At 47.4% G+C, this 18,418-nt stretch overlaps 1 protein-coding gene across 1 annotated transcript in view; it reads left to right on the top strand.

Moving 5' to 3' along the window:
* The window catches only part of Usp22 (ubiquitin specific peptidase 22), a 29,432-nt gene extending 12,390 nt beyond the window's left edge, over nt 1–17,042 (top strand). The window contains exons 4-13 of the mRNA XM_059270839.1: nt 1,175–1,276; nt 2,027–2,196; nt 6,920–7,067; nt 7,703–7,808; nt 9,058–9,216; nt 10,174–10,300; nt 11,292–11,383; nt 12,972–13,034; nt 13,441–13,590; nt 14,262–17,042. Of these exons, the coding sequence (XP_059126822.1) occupies nt 1,175–1,276; nt 2,027–2,196; nt 6,920–7,067; nt 7,703–7,808; nt 9,058–9,216; nt 10,174–10,300; nt 11,292–11,383; nt 12,972–13,034; nt 13,441–13,590; nt 14,262–14,304 (1,160 nt within the window). The 3' untranslated portion in view covers nt 14,305–17,042. The remainder of the gene's footprint in view (nt 1–1,174; nt 1,277–2,026; nt 2,197–6,919; nt 7,068–7,702; nt 7,809–9,057; nt 9,217–10,173; nt 10,301–11,291; nt 11,384–12,971; nt 13,035–13,440; nt 13,591–14,261) is intronic.
* Nucleotides 17,043–18,418: the final 1,376 nt, after the last annotated feature.

Here is an 18,418-nt window from a genome sequence, read left to right as displayed (position 1 = left end):
GAGGGAAGTCAGGGTAGCAACTAAAGCAGAGGCCATGGAGGAAAGCTGTCCTTGCTTCCCATCTCACTCAGCTGTCTTTCTTACACACCCCAGAACACCTGCCCAAGGGTGACACTCCCCACAGGCCAGTTTAATGGAAACAGTTCTTCAGCTGAGGCCCTTTTCTCCCAGATGATTCTAGCTGTGTCAGGTTGACAGAAAACTGAGCAGCACAGGAATGAAGGCAGAAACAGGTGCTCTTAGGAGTCAGAGTTTTGTGTTTAGCAGGTTGTTTCTGTCCCCTCAAAACAATACATATCACCATTGTGTGAGAATATATTATATCTTTGTACAGGACACTTGAACTATTAGTTGATGTTCATATACCAGTTCATGTTCATTCTGATTCCATCTGGCCAAGTGATGTATTATTAAAGTTTCTTGAATTAGAAATTTTAAGTAGTGTAGGACAAGTCCCTCTGAGTCGGGTGTGTAAGAACGAAGTGTGCTCTGCATTATCTTTTGGATATCATTGTCATGGGTTCCGGTCCTCTGTAGTATGTTCAGTAAGCAGATCACAAGTGCATTTTTAGCAGGCTGTAGTGCATGATTTCACAGTCCTAGCACTTGGGAGATGGGCAGGCTGATCTCTGAGTTTGAAGCCAGCCCAGTCTAAATGGCAAGTTCCAGGCCAGCCAGGGCAACACAGTGAGACCATAACTCAGACGACAAACTAGCAATACAAATAAAATGCCTTTTCTATTTCTTCGGCAGTTCTAGGGGTCAAACATGGACCACACGTATGGTAGGCAAATGCTCTACCACCAAGCTGCATCCGAGACTCAAAGTACTTTTCTCTGTCAGTCACATTTTCAGGAAGATCCTTTATGACTTACCAGATTGCCCCCATTGGAGCTGATGCTACCATCTCTGTACCCCAGAATCTAAGGCATTTGAGAAACATTAGTGTCTGGCAGTTTGATGGGTTACCTTCCTTGAATCAATAACCATAGTGTGTTCATAGATACCCACTGAGGGAAGCTCCTGCAGTGATCTTGCACCTCTCACAGCACAGCAGGGCCTTAGAAGAAGAGTGCCTCTCTGCAATGCAGTCCAATGGGTGTCAAGTCATCACAGCTTTTATTTCCAAGAGATCTTAGGTAACAGTGCCTGAGACTGTTTTCCATTTCCTCAGGTGTTGGAGAGAAGTTTTCAACTTGGGAACCAACCAAGCGGGAGCTGGAACTGCTGAAGCACAACCCAAAGAGGCGGAAGATCACCTCTAACTGTACCATAGGTGGGTGAGGGGGCATGCAGTGTCAGATGGATAGAAAGCCTTGCATTTCTTAGTGCAGGGTTCTGGCTGGGCCTTGACCGAATAGCCTTCCTGGATTGGGGCTGCTGTAGATGTGGGTTGCAGAGGGATGAGTGGAGATGATCCTTCCCAGTTCCTTGGCATCTGCATGTTTGAACGGACTCGAGCGTATTCTGGTCAGAGTTGCTCCTCATGGAGAGATGATATGCCAGTGAGTAAGGATATTCACCAAATCTTTTTTGGGTTTTTGAGACAGGGTTTCTCTGTGTAGTCCTGGCTGACCTGGAACTCACTCTGTAGACCAGGCTGGTCTCAAACTCAAAGAGATCTGCCTGTCTCTGCCTCCTGAGTGCTGGGATTAAAAGCATAGGCCACCACCACCCCAGCTGATAACCACCTCTTCTAAAAAGGAAGAAGTATAGTTTAGAGCTTGTTTGAAGAGTGTTTTGCCTCATTAGGCTCCATTCTGACCTGCCTGTTTTCATAGCGAATACATTTGGACATTACTGTGAGAACATAGAGGACAAAGTGGAGGGGGCAGTGGTGATGAGCGTCCTGCAGTCCACACAGAAATTAGAGAACACTACACTTTCCTACTCTTCTCATACTGCTTGAATGAGTTGAAGAAAGTGACTGGTCATGGAGATGTAAAGGAAGCTTCGGCTGGGATTTGGTGTCCTGAGTCTGAGCTCAGTGCACAGGTGACCCTGCTCTCGATGGCTCCCCATTCAGGTCTGCGTGGACTGATCAACCTGGGAAACACGTGCTTCATGAATTGCATCGTGCAGGCGCTGACCCACACACCACTTCTGAGAGATTTCTTCCTGTCAGACAGGCACCGCTGTGAGATGCAGAGCCCCAGCTCCTGCCTGGTCTGTGAGATGTCCTCTCTCTTCCAGGAGGTGAGTGCAGGAACAGCTATACAACCGCTTTCTTTTCCCCCTTTTTAAAGAGAAATGAAACAGTTGATGATAACCTTGCCTAGTTATATTTCACTATGTGACTGTACTGTGGAAGACATGCTTTTACAAAGAGATTGCTAGAGATGGGTTGTTGGTTTGGTTTTTGGAGGCACATTGTTCATCAAGGAGAGGAGCCCTCAAAGTGGACAGAGTCAGTGTATGGATGGCATTCATCTATCTCTAGGAATCCTGGCAGTTTCATGTGTAAATTTTGTTGTCTGGGGGTTGGAGAGTTGGCTCAGAGATTAAGAGCACTGGCTGCTCTTCCAGAGGACCCCAGTTTAGTTTTCAGAACCCACGTGGCAGCTCACAACTATCTGTAACTAGTTCCAGGGGATCTGACACTCTCACACAGATATATGTGTGGGTAAAATGCCAATACATATAAAATAAAATCAATAAATCATAAGATTTTTTTTTTAAAAAAAAATACTGTTGTCTGCCCCCTGCATTCAGGAAATTCTGCAGATTTGTATCAACCCCTTTTCCTGCTTCCTCCTCAGTGGAAGTGGATAACCCTTCCCAGGTGTGCTTTGTCAAAGGCCTCTGCTCTGCAGACTGGAGCACAGAGAGTCGGTGCTTGCTAAGGCTGTCCTTGATCTCATGATAGCTGCACTTGTGTTGTGCCTATCCATATGTACCCCTAAGCAAAGCAGCGTCCCATGGCTCAGGGTTGGGGTGTGCTCAGGCATGGTCTTAGCAACTACTTACTGTCTTAGTGGCCTTAGACCAGGAATCAGAGCTGAAATAACTTCTTTTCCCATCCTAGAAATGGGGTTCCCTGCCCTGCACAGAAGCTGGCAGGCTGGTCTCGTTTCTTTCAGTGAACTTCTTTCAGTGTGCATCTAGGCATCTTTGCTCATGTGTTGTCAGGGCTGCCTTGGGCAGGATTGAGCAGTTAAACAGTGGCTTTGTAACTGAAATGATTCAGCTGGCCTTTCCAGAACAAGTTTTCCAATTCTTGTCCTAGTCCAGCCTGTTACTAACTCCTGCAGCTACTGGTGACTGAGGTTACGTAGTTGTAGGGAAAAGGGGCTGGCTAAAGAAACCCACCCTGACCCTGGAGCCCAGAACTAGGGAAAGACGGCTCAGATAAGGCCAATGAAAGAAACACAGTTTGGCTCAGTCAGATCAGAGCCATCTCTGCCCCTGGCCAACTGACTTGTGAAACTAACCAATCACTGGTTGACTCTGCCTCCAAGACATCCTGTATAAACCACCCTGCCTGGTCAGTTGTGAACTGGTCATTTGTGGGGGGCTGTTCTCTCCACCCTGGTAGAGGCAGCTACTCTCCTGGACTCCTCTTCCTCCTCAAATAAATCTCTTTATCAAAAGAGTTTTGGGTGTGAAGATCTTCATTCACTGGCATAGAGAAGATCCTTGCTAAGATGTCCCTCAGAGGACAAAGCAAGAGAGAGCTGAAAGAGCTCAAAGAGCTGAAAAAGTAACACTTTTCTGCAGAGTCAGAGGAGATTGCTACATTTCTGCAATTTCTTAGAGCTCTGCTAGGAAGTCCCCTTAAGTGGGGGCTGAGCAAAGCTCAGCTGTAGCGGCTCTCCAGGAGAGGAGTGGGATTGCTGAATCCTGCGGGAAGACCATCCCCCATCACACCAGGTATAGCCTGACTCTCCCAGTCAGGATACCCTTTCCTACAGAACTGTTCTGGCAGCTCCAGACCTGACTATCCCAGAGCAGTCAGAAAAATTTCCCTTCCAGGACTGAGCTGCCTCTTTGCAGCTCCAGCAGGCAGAGCTGCCCTGAGCAGCTCCAGGTGTCTGGGATACCTCACCCTCCAGGGTTGAGCTATCTCTTTGCAGCTCCAACCATCAGAGCTGTCCTAAACAGCTCAAGGTGTTGCCTTACTCCCCAAGTAGTCAGGGTACCTTTCCCCAGAGTTGCAAAACTCACATTTTGGCGCCAAAACCTGGGACCAAACCCACAGAGTTGCAACAGATTTACTTATGGTAGTGACAGACAGGTAAAATTGTCAGAGGTTACAAGGGAAAAGAAAACATGCTGAGAAGTGAGTGCTGGGGTTCACTAGTTTTAACTAGCTATTACTTTAAGACTAATGCATCTCTCTTGGATTATTTTTAAACTCAGGCTTAGTAAAGTATATGCAATAAAACTTCTTAGTATATAGATCTATGAGTTGACAAATGCTTAACACCTCCACCCTCATACCTTTCTGAAGCCAAGCCCCTGCTCCTAGTGACACAGGTTTCTGCCCCCTGAATTCCTGTTCCTGTGTACATGACATGGATGGATGTTTGGCAGGTGTCCCAAGTGTTGTGTATGTGCAGTATTCCATCATCCTTGCTAGGTTTTGTCTGTGTCTTCTTGGTGTGATACATCAAGGTGTGGTGTGATGCTTGATGGTGTGATGCATCAGCGCTGATTCTTAACAAAGTATTCTGTTTAGTGGATACAGTGCAGTTGGAGGCTGCCTGGTCCAAACACTTTTGGGTAGTTTCCTGTTTTTACTGTTACAGAATGTAAGTGTGTTAGTATATACAGGGTTTTGTGTCAAGTGTTTCTCTCTAGCACCTTCCTTGGTTAAGTTGTTAATTTTCATTGCTGCTCTTGGTTTTTAGTGTGTAGTCTTAAACAGTCTACTGCTCTAAGTACTTTATGCTTCGGTGCTAGTAAATCTGTTTCTCAGTTCTACTTTCTGGCTGTTCATTGCTAGTAGCAGTTGCACTCATCTGATAAGCAAAACCCAAAATGTTCTAAATTCTAAGACATTTTGGTTACTAATGTGATGAATTCCATACTTGCCCTAGGATGATGGTTTAGTACACATGCTTCATTAATTACCTTCATACTATATGTTGAGTTTTGTGTTTAGCTTTGGGTTCCATCCACAAGATGCCTCATTTGCAAATATTCTAAAATCCTAGATACTTCTGGTTCCAAACCTTTTGGGTGCTCAGCTTGGCTCCAGGAGCAGGCTGAGGCTGTTGTATGGCTTGACCCACCACACACACATATAGAGACATGGGTAGAAGATCGATGTCAGCTTTTTGTTAGGTTTCTACTACATACTGTTGTTTTATAGCTAATACATGAAAGCAGATGGTTTGCTACTCTAAATTAGTTTAATACAAAGCTTTACGGGTCTTGACAGAAACCTACAGAGGTTGTAGTATGAATCTTAAATAGTCTTATTAATAAAAACAAACCTGGAGCCAGGTACTGGGGTGAATGCTGGAAGATCAGAGAAGCAGAATAAGCCACAGCCTCCTCACCTCGACAATTCCTCAGCTGATCCTGTTTCCTTAGACTGGAAGCCTCTCAGTCCTCATCCAGAATGAATCTCAGCTGAACTGCTGCTCAAATGCCTAAAAGCTTAACCAGCCTATAGTTCCTCGTCCTCACACCTTAAATACCTTTCTGCCTCCTGCCATTACTTCCTGGGATTAAAGGTGTGAGTCACCATGCTTGGCTGTTTCCAGTGTGGCCTTGAACTCACAAAGATCCAGGCGGATCTCTGCCTCTGGAATGCTAGGATTAAAGACGTGTGTGCCACTGCCTAACCTCTATGTTTAATATTGTGGCTATTCTATTCTCTGACCCCAGATAAGTTTATTAGAGTGCACAATATTTTGGGGAACACAGTATCACCACAGGAGGTCACACACACACATACACACACACACACACAAAAAAAAATCTGAAAGCACAACAACCAAAACTTGAAGTCCAAGTACCGATCTGAGGTGTTTCTGGCAAGATTTGCCAGGGTTGTGTTGTATGACTTCACCACAGCCTTGGTAAGTGCTGCCTGAAACACCTCAGTGACAAAACTGTGGTGTGATTTTACTATATCTGCAAAGTCTTCTGCTCTTACAGAAACGTGATGGTGTTATTACAGAAAACAAAGACATTGAGTATTTTCCTACCGTCATTTCTCAGCATGTAAACATCTTCATATAGCTTTAGATTGTGATGTTGAATGTTTGATTTTAAAAATTGCTATTTGAATTGCTGGTTTGAGTTTCGTTTTTGTTGTTATAAAAAGGCTTGGAATTAAAGCAGAATTTCCCAGTTTCTGAAATGGCCTTAAATGTGCTTATCGTCATTGTGTACTTGGATTTCCACCAAGTGGCTTCTCAGGCAAAGGCGTGACAAATGACAAAATGGAAGAAGCCCTGGTCTGATGATGAACATGGGAGGTGCACTCTGGTAAAAGGGATGGCAGGTGTTCTGTGAGGCAAACGTTGTATGGAATGGATCACTTGGTTTTGCTCTTTAGTGTGTGCATTTATCAGCAGAAATAAAGGGGAGGAAAGTGAGACTCAAATCCAGCAATTCCAAATAAAAATACAATTTGCAGGACCGGAGGGATGGTTCATCAGTTAAGAGTACTGGCTGCTCTTCCAGAGGTCCTGAGTTGAATTCCCAGCACCCATATGGTGACTCACAACCATCTGTAACTGTAGTCCCATGGGATCAGATGCCCTCTTTTGGTGCACAAATGTACAAGCAGACAAAACACCCATATACATAAAGGACGTAAATCTTTTTTAAAAAATACAGTTTGTGAAAAGAAAAACAAGGAAGTTTGTTTGATCAAACTCCCACCCAGTCTGCAGCTGTGCATTTTTTGTATGATGAAGACTGACAGGTGTCCTAGTTGTCCCTTTTCCTTCTCTCTAAACAGTTTTACTCGGGGCACCGCTCCCCACACATTCCGTACAAGCTGCTGCACCTGGTATGGACGCACGCCCGGCACCTGGCGGGTTATGAGCAGCAGGACGCACATGAATTCCTCATTGCAGCCCTGGACGTCCTCCACCGGCACTGCAAAGGTGGGCCTGCCACCATCTCCCTGCTGGGCTGGGGCAGGCGGGGAGTTTCCTTCAAAATGGAACAGAGCAAGGCTTGTGCTCACCCAGGCAACTGTAGGAGAACACTTGACTTGTCTTATAGACGGTATAGTCAGGTTCTGTTTCCACTAAGGAAAATCGCATGCTTGCTGCTAAGGAGTTCTCCACAGTTTGTTTTGTTAATATTTGGATATTTTTGGAGGCAGGGTCTCACTGTGTAGCTCATACTGGCCTAAGGCACTGGTCCTCTTGTCTCAACCTCTCGAGTACTGGGATTATAGATGTGAACCTCTGTACAAGAATAGTGGTCCCAGGCCAGTGTGCAGGCACACATCTATAATCCCAACACCCAGGTGGCAGAGGCAAGCCCATCTCTGAAAGTTCAAAGCCAGCCAGAGCTGTCTTACCCTGGCTCCAGAAAGAAAGAAAAGGATGACACACCCCACCTCGCCCCTGCCACCAGATAGATCTCTTGTTGAAGTAAATGTCTTCACAGACCTCATAGAGTGTTGGTACTCCTGGTGTCTTCCTGCCTTTGCTGGGTGGTTGTGGACTTGCTGACTGCTTTGTGCTGTCTTGGTGACGTCACTAATGGTAATCTCACTCTCTGTCCTCAGGTGATGACAATGGGAAGAAAGCCAACAACCCCAACCACTGCAATTGCATCATCGACCAGATCTTCACGGGTGGGCTCCAGTCTGATGTCACATGCCAGGTCTGCCAGTAAGTGCTACCATGGCTGTGCCGTATCCTTTGCATTTCCCAGTCAGCAAGGGAAGGTCCTGTGTGGACTTCAAGCCTAAAGCTCAGCACCACCTTAGAGAAAGCTCCCTGAATTCTGTGGTATTCATAGTGGAGCACCTACACTAGCTTCAGGTGAGGGACAATTTTATTTAAACAGCTAAGCCCTGGTCAATTGAGATAAAATACTCTGATAGAAAAGACACAAGGAATCAACAGATTACCTGAATCTGAAGGCTGGGAGCTCTTCCCTTGGGGACTGCTGGCGATTAGCAGGGTGTCCTCGCAGCTTCATACATATGTCTCTGCTTTTTTTATAGTCTCTAGGACTATAAGAAGCAAAGCAAATAGCCCTTTCAGATGGCAGATCATCGGCTCCCATGCTCTAATGTGAGTCCAGCCCCTTTCTCATCTGCTGACATAAAGTCACAGTTCTCCCCAGGTATAGCCATTGCTTAGTGCTTTCACCTTCAGAGGCAGAAAAGGTTCTTGGCAGTGGCCAGAGAAGTGCGCGCGCACACACACACACACACACACACACACACACACACACACACACCACTGTGCCTGGTGCCAGCTCCACTGGCTCACCCCTGGGTTTGCACACCCTGGTCACCATCCCCCAGTGCCCACCTGTACTCTGAACAGGGTTCAGGACCAGGGTACAGGAATCCAGGGGTGCGCCTATGGTTTTCCAGGAGCAGATCTCCTTTGAGGCCTTATCTTTGAGCAATGTAGAATTCCTCTCTCCCTGGCCTTATAACTACTACATTCTGTTAGTAAGAGGTAGCCTTGAATTCCAGTTCAAATCTGAACCCAATTTCCTATTCTGAGTGTCCTCTTTAATATTGTAATGGAAGCCTCTTGGCAGGAGTCAGCCTTGTTAAATGCAGTGGTCCTTGTTTGTAGGGCTGCCAAGTTTGGCCTCTGCACACTGTAGATGGGGGTATCTCAGGGTCTTTGCCTTAGTTTCTGAGCAGTGCTGCTGCAGTTCCTAAGTGTTGTGAGCTGGATCCCAGCACACAGAGCTCTGCCTGTAGCTCAGGACTTTATACTCTGCCAGATCCCCCAAATAAAGTCATTACTGTGAATACTTCTGTTCTGTCCTGAGGTGTCTGGTAGACAGGTGGGCAGAGCAGGCAGCATGTTTGGCCTGTCTCTAGGGGCTGCCTCAGGCCACAGTACACACCAGTCCTCATGTGCTCTCATGTGTTTTCATTGTTTCCTGCAGCGGGGTCTCCACCACCATAGATCCCTTCTGGGACATCAGTTTAGACCTGCCCGGTTCTTCCACCCCGTTCTGGCCCCTGAGCCCAGGGAGTGAGGGCAGCGTGGTTAACGGGGAGAGCCACGCATCAGGCACCACCACTCTCACAGACTGCCTGCGAAGGTGAGACAGAGCTTGCGGTATTGTTTCAGAATGCCACTTCTTCCTTCCATTTTACTACATGATTCAATCTTTAAAAATTAACAGAAAAAAAAACACCAAGAAACAAGAGAGAGAGAGAGAGAGAGAGAGAGAGAGAGAGAGAGAGAGAGAGAGAAACAAAATTAGCAGATCTTTGAAGATTATCCTGCTGCTATAAGGTGACATGGTGCTCCCTGGTACCTTCACCCATTCCCCATCATGAGACCCCACAGCACAGAGGGGTGGATGTGTATGTCACAGCAGGTTGCTGAAGCTGGTGTAGGCAGGAGCATCATAGTTTGTCCCACCCACCACCCTGTCGGGTCCTCACCTAAGCGGTTCAGTTCTGGCTTCCTCTAGATTATCGGGGAGGTTTCAGTGGAATCTCACAGCGCGTCACCTGTGGGGTGGCTCTTCCACTTCGTCTTGATCTCTGGCAGCCCTAAGAACTGTGTATGGGGTAGATCATGTGATTCCACTGCTGACTGGTGGCCCATGGGTGATGACACCATTTGTTTATTGAGCCATTTGTGCACTGTGGGTCTTCTGAACAGCTGCTGTCACCATTTGTAGCTTTGTGTGGCTGTATGCACCGTTCATTGTTATGAGACAGGTTAAGTTACTGAAATGTATGATGAGAAAATTGCCACCATTTCCCCAGACCTTCCACTAAAATATGTATGTAGGTAGGAGATGGATGGATGGATAGAAAGAAAGAAAGAGTAAGCGTCAGAGGAGCAGGGGAAGATAAAGTTCCTCTGTGTGTTGTGAAACACACCTTAAACTGTTGATGAGTACTTTGGGGGGTAAAATAACCTGTCCTTTTTCTCCCTTGTTCTTACCTTTCCACTTTATTTTTGTTGTTGTTGTTGTTAAATAAAAACATGTTTGTTTGTTTTTAATGAAAACATGGTTTTTGGTTTTTTTAATGCCTTGTAGATTTACCAGACCAGAGCACTTAGGAAGCAGTGCCAAGATCAAGTGTAGCGGTTGCCATAGCTACCAAGAGTCCACAAAGCAGCTCACCATGAAGAAGCTGCCCATTGTGGCCTGCTTCCATCTCAAAGTGAGTTTCCCAGAAAACCAGCCACAGGGGCAGCCCAGCATTAGCCTGAAGCACAGCCTCAAGCTCACCAGCTTGGGTTAGAGCCCCTCAGAGTGCACCAGTCCCAAGAGGCAGGAAGTAGAGCTGCCTCCTGTGCTTCTGTCTCTAGCTGACAGCGTGCACCTCCTTGTGAAGACAGCAAGGAGCTGCTGTGGGAGGTGGGATTAGATTTTACTACTGCCATCTCTGCGAATGTAGGCCAGAGGAGACATCAGATGTCCTGCTCTATCATACCCACCTTACTGCATGGAGACTGGGTTTCTCACTGAACCTAGAGTTAGCCTTGAGATTGGCAAGCCCAATGGCTCTCCTGTCTGTGCATCCCACAGCGCTGAGGCTACAGGTGCGTGTGTCCACTGCTGGCATTTTATGTAGGTGTGGGGATTTGAACTCAGGTTCAAGCTCATTACTGCTGAGCCATCTTCAGCTCCTCTTTTATCTTTGTTTCACTTCAAAATAAAGACCCAGGCTAGGGGGTGTGTGTCAGTGGGAAAGAGAGCTCTTGCCTAAAATGCACAAGGTTCTGAGTTCTACCCCAGAACCCACAGAAACCAGAAGAGGGTGTTGGATCCTCTAGGACTGGAGTTACAGACTGCTGTGAGCTGCCATGTGGTTGCTGGGAATCAAGCTGAGGTCCTCTGGTAGAGCAGCCAGTGCTAGTATTTGAGTCTTAAGGGTTACGTATGATCTGTGTTTCCTATTCTTTATTTTATACCTTTTAAAATGTAAAAGATCAGTCTGAGCTTGGTAGTACACAACTGTAATCCCAGTGTTCAGGAGGGTGAGTTAGGAGGGTCCTGAATTCTGTGTCTGCCTGAGCAGAACTGTTGGAGGAAAATCAGTGAGTAAAGTAGAAGCTCTTCAAGGACCTTCTGCCGGGGGCCTCCAGGCTGGGTAGCCCAACTGTTGCTTAATGTGCTCGTGTGTTCCCGCTCTCCCTTCATCTCTGCAGAGATTTGAACACTCAGCCAAACTGCGGCGGAAGATCACCACATACGTGTCGTTTCCCCTGGAGCTGGACATGACGCCCTTCATGGCCTCCAGGTACAAAGGTTTGGTGCCCCTGTGTGTGTTCAGGTGGAGAGGCAAGTTGTCTCGTGGGTGATCGCCCAGTGCCAGATTTTAGACAAGCTGTATTACAGCTGTATAGACTTCATGTCCCCAACCTCAGTACTTACCTGGTCTCACCTTGGGTGTCTGTCTGTGCTGTGACTCCTTCATTGATTATTTATTAGCTTTCAAACTTGGCAACTCATCAAGATAAAGTCACAGGCAGACCATGTAACATTTTTGGATGATGAGACAGATTTTGAAATACAGATAAATAGGGTTGTATTGCAACTGTAGATTCTCTTCCTCGAGGTCAAATCCTTATAGACCACATAAGATTTAACACTCAAAAAACTACAGTGGTTGCTAATGTGTTTGCTGTCTGTGGCCAGCATGTATAAATGTGGTAGCTTAAAACAATGGAAATTTATTCTCACAGTAATAGAAACCAGAAATATGAAACTTGGTGAGAAGGATCCTGACAGGGTTCCCTGGTCTCATCCAGCTCCTGGAGGTTCTGGGTCCTCTTCTGTCGGTCACTGCCCTGAGCCCAAGGTCCTTCCTGAGTCTGTGACTCATCTGTTGGCCCCTGCTTTTTAGATACTGGTGGTTAGGGGTAGAGCCTGTCTAAAAGGCCTCATTTCAGCATCCCTCATCCTGTCTGCACAGGTTTTCTAAATGGCTCACATTCGCAGTTTTGAGGGTCAAGATACAGACAGTGCATTTTCAGAAGCCACTCCTCAGCCCACTGTACTGTCTTGAGCAGCTTCCTATTATTAGTCTAGATGCCCTTCCTTGTGGCTGTGTTCCTGGGTCCACAGGTCACTGACTAAAATAATATCAGAGACCGTGAGAATTTGTTCTTTAGAAAATGAAGTATTAACGTGTCCAGGGATGGGGTGACATTGTTGCTGATACTAAGGCCTCCCAGGGCTTGCTGTCTTCTGCTAACTTCGGCTGTAAGTAAATAAACCAAATTAGTTTGAAACCTGGCATTTCCTGCACAGCCCCTCCTCCCGTTCTACCCGACCTGCTGCTAGTGAGATACTTCTTTGTGTCCTTGTGCTCTTTAAGAATGTTATATGGGCCGGGCGGTGGTGGTGCACGCCTTTAATCCCAGCACTCGGGAGGCAGAGCCAGGCGGATCTCTGTGAGTTCGAGGCCAGCCTGGGCTACCAAGTGAGTTCCAGGAAAGGCGCAAAGCTATACAGAGAAACCCTGTCTCGAAAAAACCAAAAAAAAAAAAAAAAAAAGAAAAAAAAAAAGAATGTTATATGGGGCTGACTTACAGCCTTTGGAAGGAGTTCTTTATTTGGTGTGTTACAAGCAAAACTTCACGAAGCCAGTATCAGAAGCCCCTGGCGCAGAAAGTGGCTTCGGGATCTACTGGGGGGAGGGGGTGCTGCCACAGAAGCATTAGGCCAGGGATCTCCAGCCCAAGCTGGATTTCTTACCAGTATGTGAGGCAGTCTGCTCAGGAAAACTGGCGTAAATGAAGTATACTGCTTGGCATCAGTGCATGCTGTCATTGGAGCCTGTCTCTCCGGTAAGTTAGTAATTCAGTTTTATTACTGCCTTACAGCAAAGAGAGCAGGATGAATGGGCAGTACCAGCAGCCCCTGGACAGTCTCAACAATGACAACAAGTATGTGGGGTTACAGGGCCTGGGGGCCGGGTGAGTGGGCCTTCTCAGACAGCTACCTGTCCTTCCCTCCTTCCAGTCTCTCTGAACAGTCTCCCTCCTGGTGGCAACCCCACTCTAGAAACCTCTGGTATGAGGATCTACCTAGGAGCTCGACCTAATGAGCTTGCTCCTTCGGTCCCATTCCTCTTGCTGTTGATAGCACAGGCGGATGGTACAAGTAAGGCAGTTACTGCCACTGTGGATTGTCACTGCTGCCACCTCTTCTGTGTGTGCAGTTCCAGGAGTTATCTTTGCTGGGCCAGAGCTGAGTGGTGCAGACCTGGCTCTCCCAACTCTGCAGCCAACAAGCTCTGCTTTAGGCCAGTTCAACAGACCGTAGATCAGATGCTCTCTCCTTCCACACCAGGTACTCCCTGTTTGCTGTTGTTAACCATCAAGGGACCTTGGAAAGTGGCCACTACACCAGCTTCATACGGCAGCACAAAGACCAGTGGTTCAAGTGTGATGATGCCATCATCACCAAGGCCAGCATCAAGGATGTGTTGGACAGCGAAGGGTATGTCTAGGGGGTGGGGTTAGAGGATCTGTGATAGTGCTTGTCCATCTCTCCTGTCTGACCAGAGTCACAGGCTAGGCTGCATCTGCCACAAGGGATATTCACCTTAATTTAGTTTGTTGCTGAAGGGACAGTGGCTCCTTGGATCAGATGTCACCTTTAGGTCGTGATTACAGGGTGGGAGTGTTGCTGAACATAGTTACTGTCTGTGCCTCCTCTAGATCAAAGAACATTGCAGTTAGCATTTGTCCTCTTCATGCTGTGCAACGGTTCTGGATCAGCTTCTGCTGCTTTTGTTACCCGTGTGTCGTCCACCCTGAGCCTCCTCGGGTCCTTAGAATTCCCAGCCCCGGGGTCAAGACAGACCACCTGCCACAGATGCAGATGTGGATGTGGGGCTCTGGGCTCTGGGAGCCCCCTGGAGAGAGCTCATGGAGAAAGAGTGTGCTGCTTACTGGGCAGGGTTGGGGTTGAAGGAGACATGGAGAAGTCATGACTATGGGAGGTCACCGAGTCCAGCTGGGTGATGGGAGGCCGGAAGTGTCCCTTTCCTGAAGACTTGAGGTGCTACAGTATCATACCATCAAAAAGTTAGACTTGTGGATCAGTCTTGACTGGCATAGCTATTTTGGAAGTTAGGATTAAGCCCACTTTTCCCTTTACCTCCTCAGGTACCTACTCTTCTACCACAAACAGTTCCTGGAATACGAGTAGCCTCCTGCCCTGCTGGACAGGAAAAACAAAAAGAACAAGTTGGCAAGCTTCCTGACATGATTCCTGGTCTCCCCACATCAGAACACCATGGTATCCCTCCTGTGCAGACGTGCCTCACGTGTGGCCCCTCCACACTAGGAGATGTCAGGGTGGGCATGAGCTCTAAGATTGAGTGGAGCGCGCCCTTGGTGGACAGGAGCTGAGGGGCCACCTCTTCTCAACCTTGTGGTGTGCTGAGGGTGGATGTCCTCAGAGCAGACCAGCCTCTGCCTAGTGCTTCACCCTGTCCTCCCACACGGGTTTACAAAGCACCTGCATCATTGAAAATGAACCCGTTAAAGCTGTAGACTGGGCAGAGTTGATGCCAGAGGGCAGAGTGCTTGGCTTGCAGCAGCCTTCTGTGTTCTGTGGCATTAAGGGCAGGGAATATGCCTGTTCTTTCTAAGGTTGTAAAATAGCCCTGGGCCTAGGTTGAGGCCACCCACAGGCTAGAAACATCTGTCCTACAGATAACTTAGCATCAATTGCATGTGGAAACATCAGCCCAGAGATTCCCTTTGTTTTCTAGAAATAGGCATCTTCTTATCTCTACCCCTTGCTCTTTTTCCACAATAGTGAATTCCATAAATGTGATAGTAGTAAAGTGAATGATTACCGAGTTTATATGGAAATCTAGGTGATCCTCTTTCCTCTGAGAGCAGAGTGTCTTGCTTTTTGATCAGTGCCGTTTGCTTGCCCTGTGCTCTGCCTTCTCACACGGCTGGTGGCCAGGCAGTGGATCTTTACAGTAGATGGAATATGCCTTGGTGGCTCCATTGACCCAATCTTCCCATGTCCCTTCTTGGTCTTTGGTCCTTTTGCCTGCCCAGGTGGTTTAGTGGCTGTGTGAGATTTGCAGCTGAGTGGTCCAGGTTGGAGACTGCATTGCACTGTGTCCTCCGCTTGCCTCTGCTCTATGTTTGCTATAGTTTCAGTTACAGCCAGAATAAAAAGGCTTGGTGACCAGTTCTGCTCACAGGGTCAGTCATGAAGTTTCTTGTAAGATATTTTGCATGTGTCTTTGGACAAGGCTTAGGTTGTCTATTTCTAAGAAATTGAAGTCTAGGGTCTCAGTGTTTTCTCTTTACACCACTGCCTTTTCAGTGGTGCTTGCCCAGGAGCCTATGGGCACATTACCCCAGGAGTTTCAGGACCGGCAAGTATTTCCTAAGCCGGGCTCTGAGCTGTAGTTCTACAGCAGGTATCGTGTGCATCATTCATGCATAGCAAGTACAGCTGTATTCTGATTGTCCTTGATTTACACACCCTGAATTTGAATTACATAGTTATCATGTAGGCAGAATTTGTTTAACTAATTGAAGATAAGAAGACTTTTCTTCACTGACAGGCTACGAAAAAGCAGGGCAGGTTCCAGCCTGGCTCCTTAGCCCGTTGTGATGGGATGGGGTAGCTGTGGCAGAGCTAAGTGGTGCTGTTCAGTCAGTGTGAAATCACCTTCAGAAGCCAAGGACAGCTAAACCCTCCTGTACAGTGTGCTCACTTGCCATGTTCTCTGCTGTTGTGTTCCTGTTTCTGCATTTAAAGTAGAGAACAGACTTGAAGCATGTTTTAGAAGAAGCCCTTTTTGAGAAATGTGGGTGAGCCCAGGTTCTCAGGCATGGACCCATGTTTGTGGACTCAGCTGTAGAGATGCCCTTGGGGAATCATATTCTTCTGTTTGTGAATACCCATAGGAAAGAGTTCTCTGCAGTTGGCCTAGAGGAACCAGAGCCCAAAACTCCTCCTGAAGGTCTGTCTCCTTGACACTCTGGTTTGAGGCATCCAGAAACAGGGGAAATGAGCAGGTATGCTGGCCAGGCCTGCTTCCTCTGTCCCCACAGCACATGGCCCATCTCTCCCTGAATTGGGGGCACGGAGGAGGACAGCACCTGTTTTCTGTCAGCCTGACTTTAACCTTTTCTATCGAAATGCATTCCTTTTCTTTACCATGGATGTAACATTCTAAGCACTTCACTCTGTGCCCGCGGCAAGGAGGCCAACCATCTCTGACTGCCACACATCTGTCTGGCCCTACCTCTGCGTCCTGGGACCTTCAGCATGATGTCTCAGATAGACAGGCATGTGTGGATGACTGAGGAGTGGCAGATTTGAGCAGTGAGCTTGGGAAGGTCTTTGAGTTCTGCCTTTGGATAGCAAGGCAGGAAAAGGATTTCCCACCCAAGGACCATCCAGTGTAGGTGCTCAGATGGGCAAGAAGTGTGTCTCACCACAGGGCTGTATTGCCCAGCCCCAGTCTAGAGCATCGAGCAGACCTCTTCCCATATACCACTGGTACCAGCCTCACAGGAGGCCAGACCAGCCTGCTTCAGATGTCTTCAATGCAGGAGGTAGAATGGGATCTGCAGTTCCTCTCTTCATCCCAGGAGCCCCCCTCAAGCTGGGCACTGGCCTGAGTGCCCTACACCATGTGAACCTGAGTGCTGTTGTATTTGGCTTGGTATGTATGCTTTTCCTTGTGTAAAATTACTGTTCTTTTTGACAAGTGGCTTGTTTCATTTATTATAGCTTTGAAATCCTTTTGTGAGGGGAAAAAAATTCAATGATTGTACTGTAGTTAGAAGTTTTATTACCAAGACATTTATGTCACTTTCTCCCCTGTCATTTTGAGGGGCTTGACTGTCTCCCTGGTGGCTTTTAGTCTTTGCTATATCCTAATAAAGCTGCATTTTATTCTGAAACTGATTGCTGACCCTGTTGCTAACACAGGCAGCCACAGGGTGGGTAGTAGGAGACAAGGTGGTAGAGAGGGTTAGCCATGGGCTGTCTGTGGGTGGAGATGTCATGCACTCCACCCTCCTTTCTGCCAGGCATGGAGGCCACACTAGTCCCTGCTCTTGAGAGGCAGAGGCAGACAGCTCTGGTCTGCATAGTAAGTTCCAGGTAAGCCAGGGTTACACAGCAAGACCCTGGCTCAGCACACAAAAACAAACACTGCTGTCTTCTGTGGGCAACAGGATCAGTGAGGTGGGAACATTCCTCTGGGCAAGCCCGTGGCTGCATGCCCAAGCAGAGATATATAATGGATGCTGATACCTCTTCCCCCCACTCCCAGCCTCAGCTGGTCAGAGCTCACCTGGTTGGATCAGACCCTTGTCTCAGAAGCCAGTGAGATCTGAAATTGGTCCTTGACCTCACTGTGACAATCTCATTAGATTAAATGGGACAACTGCTAGGTACCACAGGCGGAAACTTTTCCACTCTCAGAGTCTAAGACTTTCAGATTAACACCCAGAAGTGGTGTGGTTAAAGCTGAGAGGTAGGATAAGTGCATTAGTGTGCATAACAGTGTAGGCTCAGTCCTCAGCACTGTCCCCCAAAAAAGGGGCACTGGAAAGGTGGCTCAGCAGTTAAGAGTACTGGCTGCTCTTCCAGAGGACCTGGGTTCAATTCCAGCATCCATATGGTAGCTCACAACTGTCTGTGACTCCCCAATTCTAGGGCTTCTGACACCCTCACACAGACATACATGGCAGGCAAAGCACCCATGAACATAAAATATATTTGTAAAGCCCATTTAAAGGGCGGATACAAAGGAACGGGGAGATGAATGAGATTGAGATGTGTGGTGTGAAAGCCACAAAAAAAATTTAATTTTTAAAGCCCATTTAAACAAAACACGCAGATTTTCTGGGACGAGAGAAATGAGAAAAATCTGAGTTCGTTTCTAAACCTAATGTTGAGCAGGTTTCATAATCCCTCAGTTCTCAATCAGTGCTGCACTGGCTTGTGAGGCACCAGCATTACATGATGGTTTCCAGTTCTAATATGAAGCCTGCCTCAGTCATCCCATCACTTCCATTTATCAGCTCTCCCGAAGTCCAGCTAGCAGGTGAGGTGATGGGAGCAGAAGCCATTGCCACCGTCCTCTGCCAGGCTGGTGCAGAGTTGGCAGAGTGGTGGTGTGTGAAGGTGCAGCTTCCAGCACAGAGTGCTGTTTGATTGACTTTGGAATCCCAGTACATCCACTCTTGAGAACTCCAGTCACAGATTCCACCAGACAACAGTGGGGGAGGGGTGGGGCTGATGCCACTCATTTCCAGCAGCATCTCATGGT

The sequence above is a fragment of the Peromyscus eremicus genome, chromosome 8a (genome assembly GCF_949786415.1).
Source record: "Peromyscus eremicus chromosome 8a, PerEre_H2_v1, whole genome shotgun sequence".
NCBI lineage: Eukaryota > Metazoa > Chordata > Mammalia > Rodentia > Cricetidae > Peromyscus > Peromyscus eremicus.
This window is presented reverse-complemented; position numbering and strand designations above follow the sequence as displayed.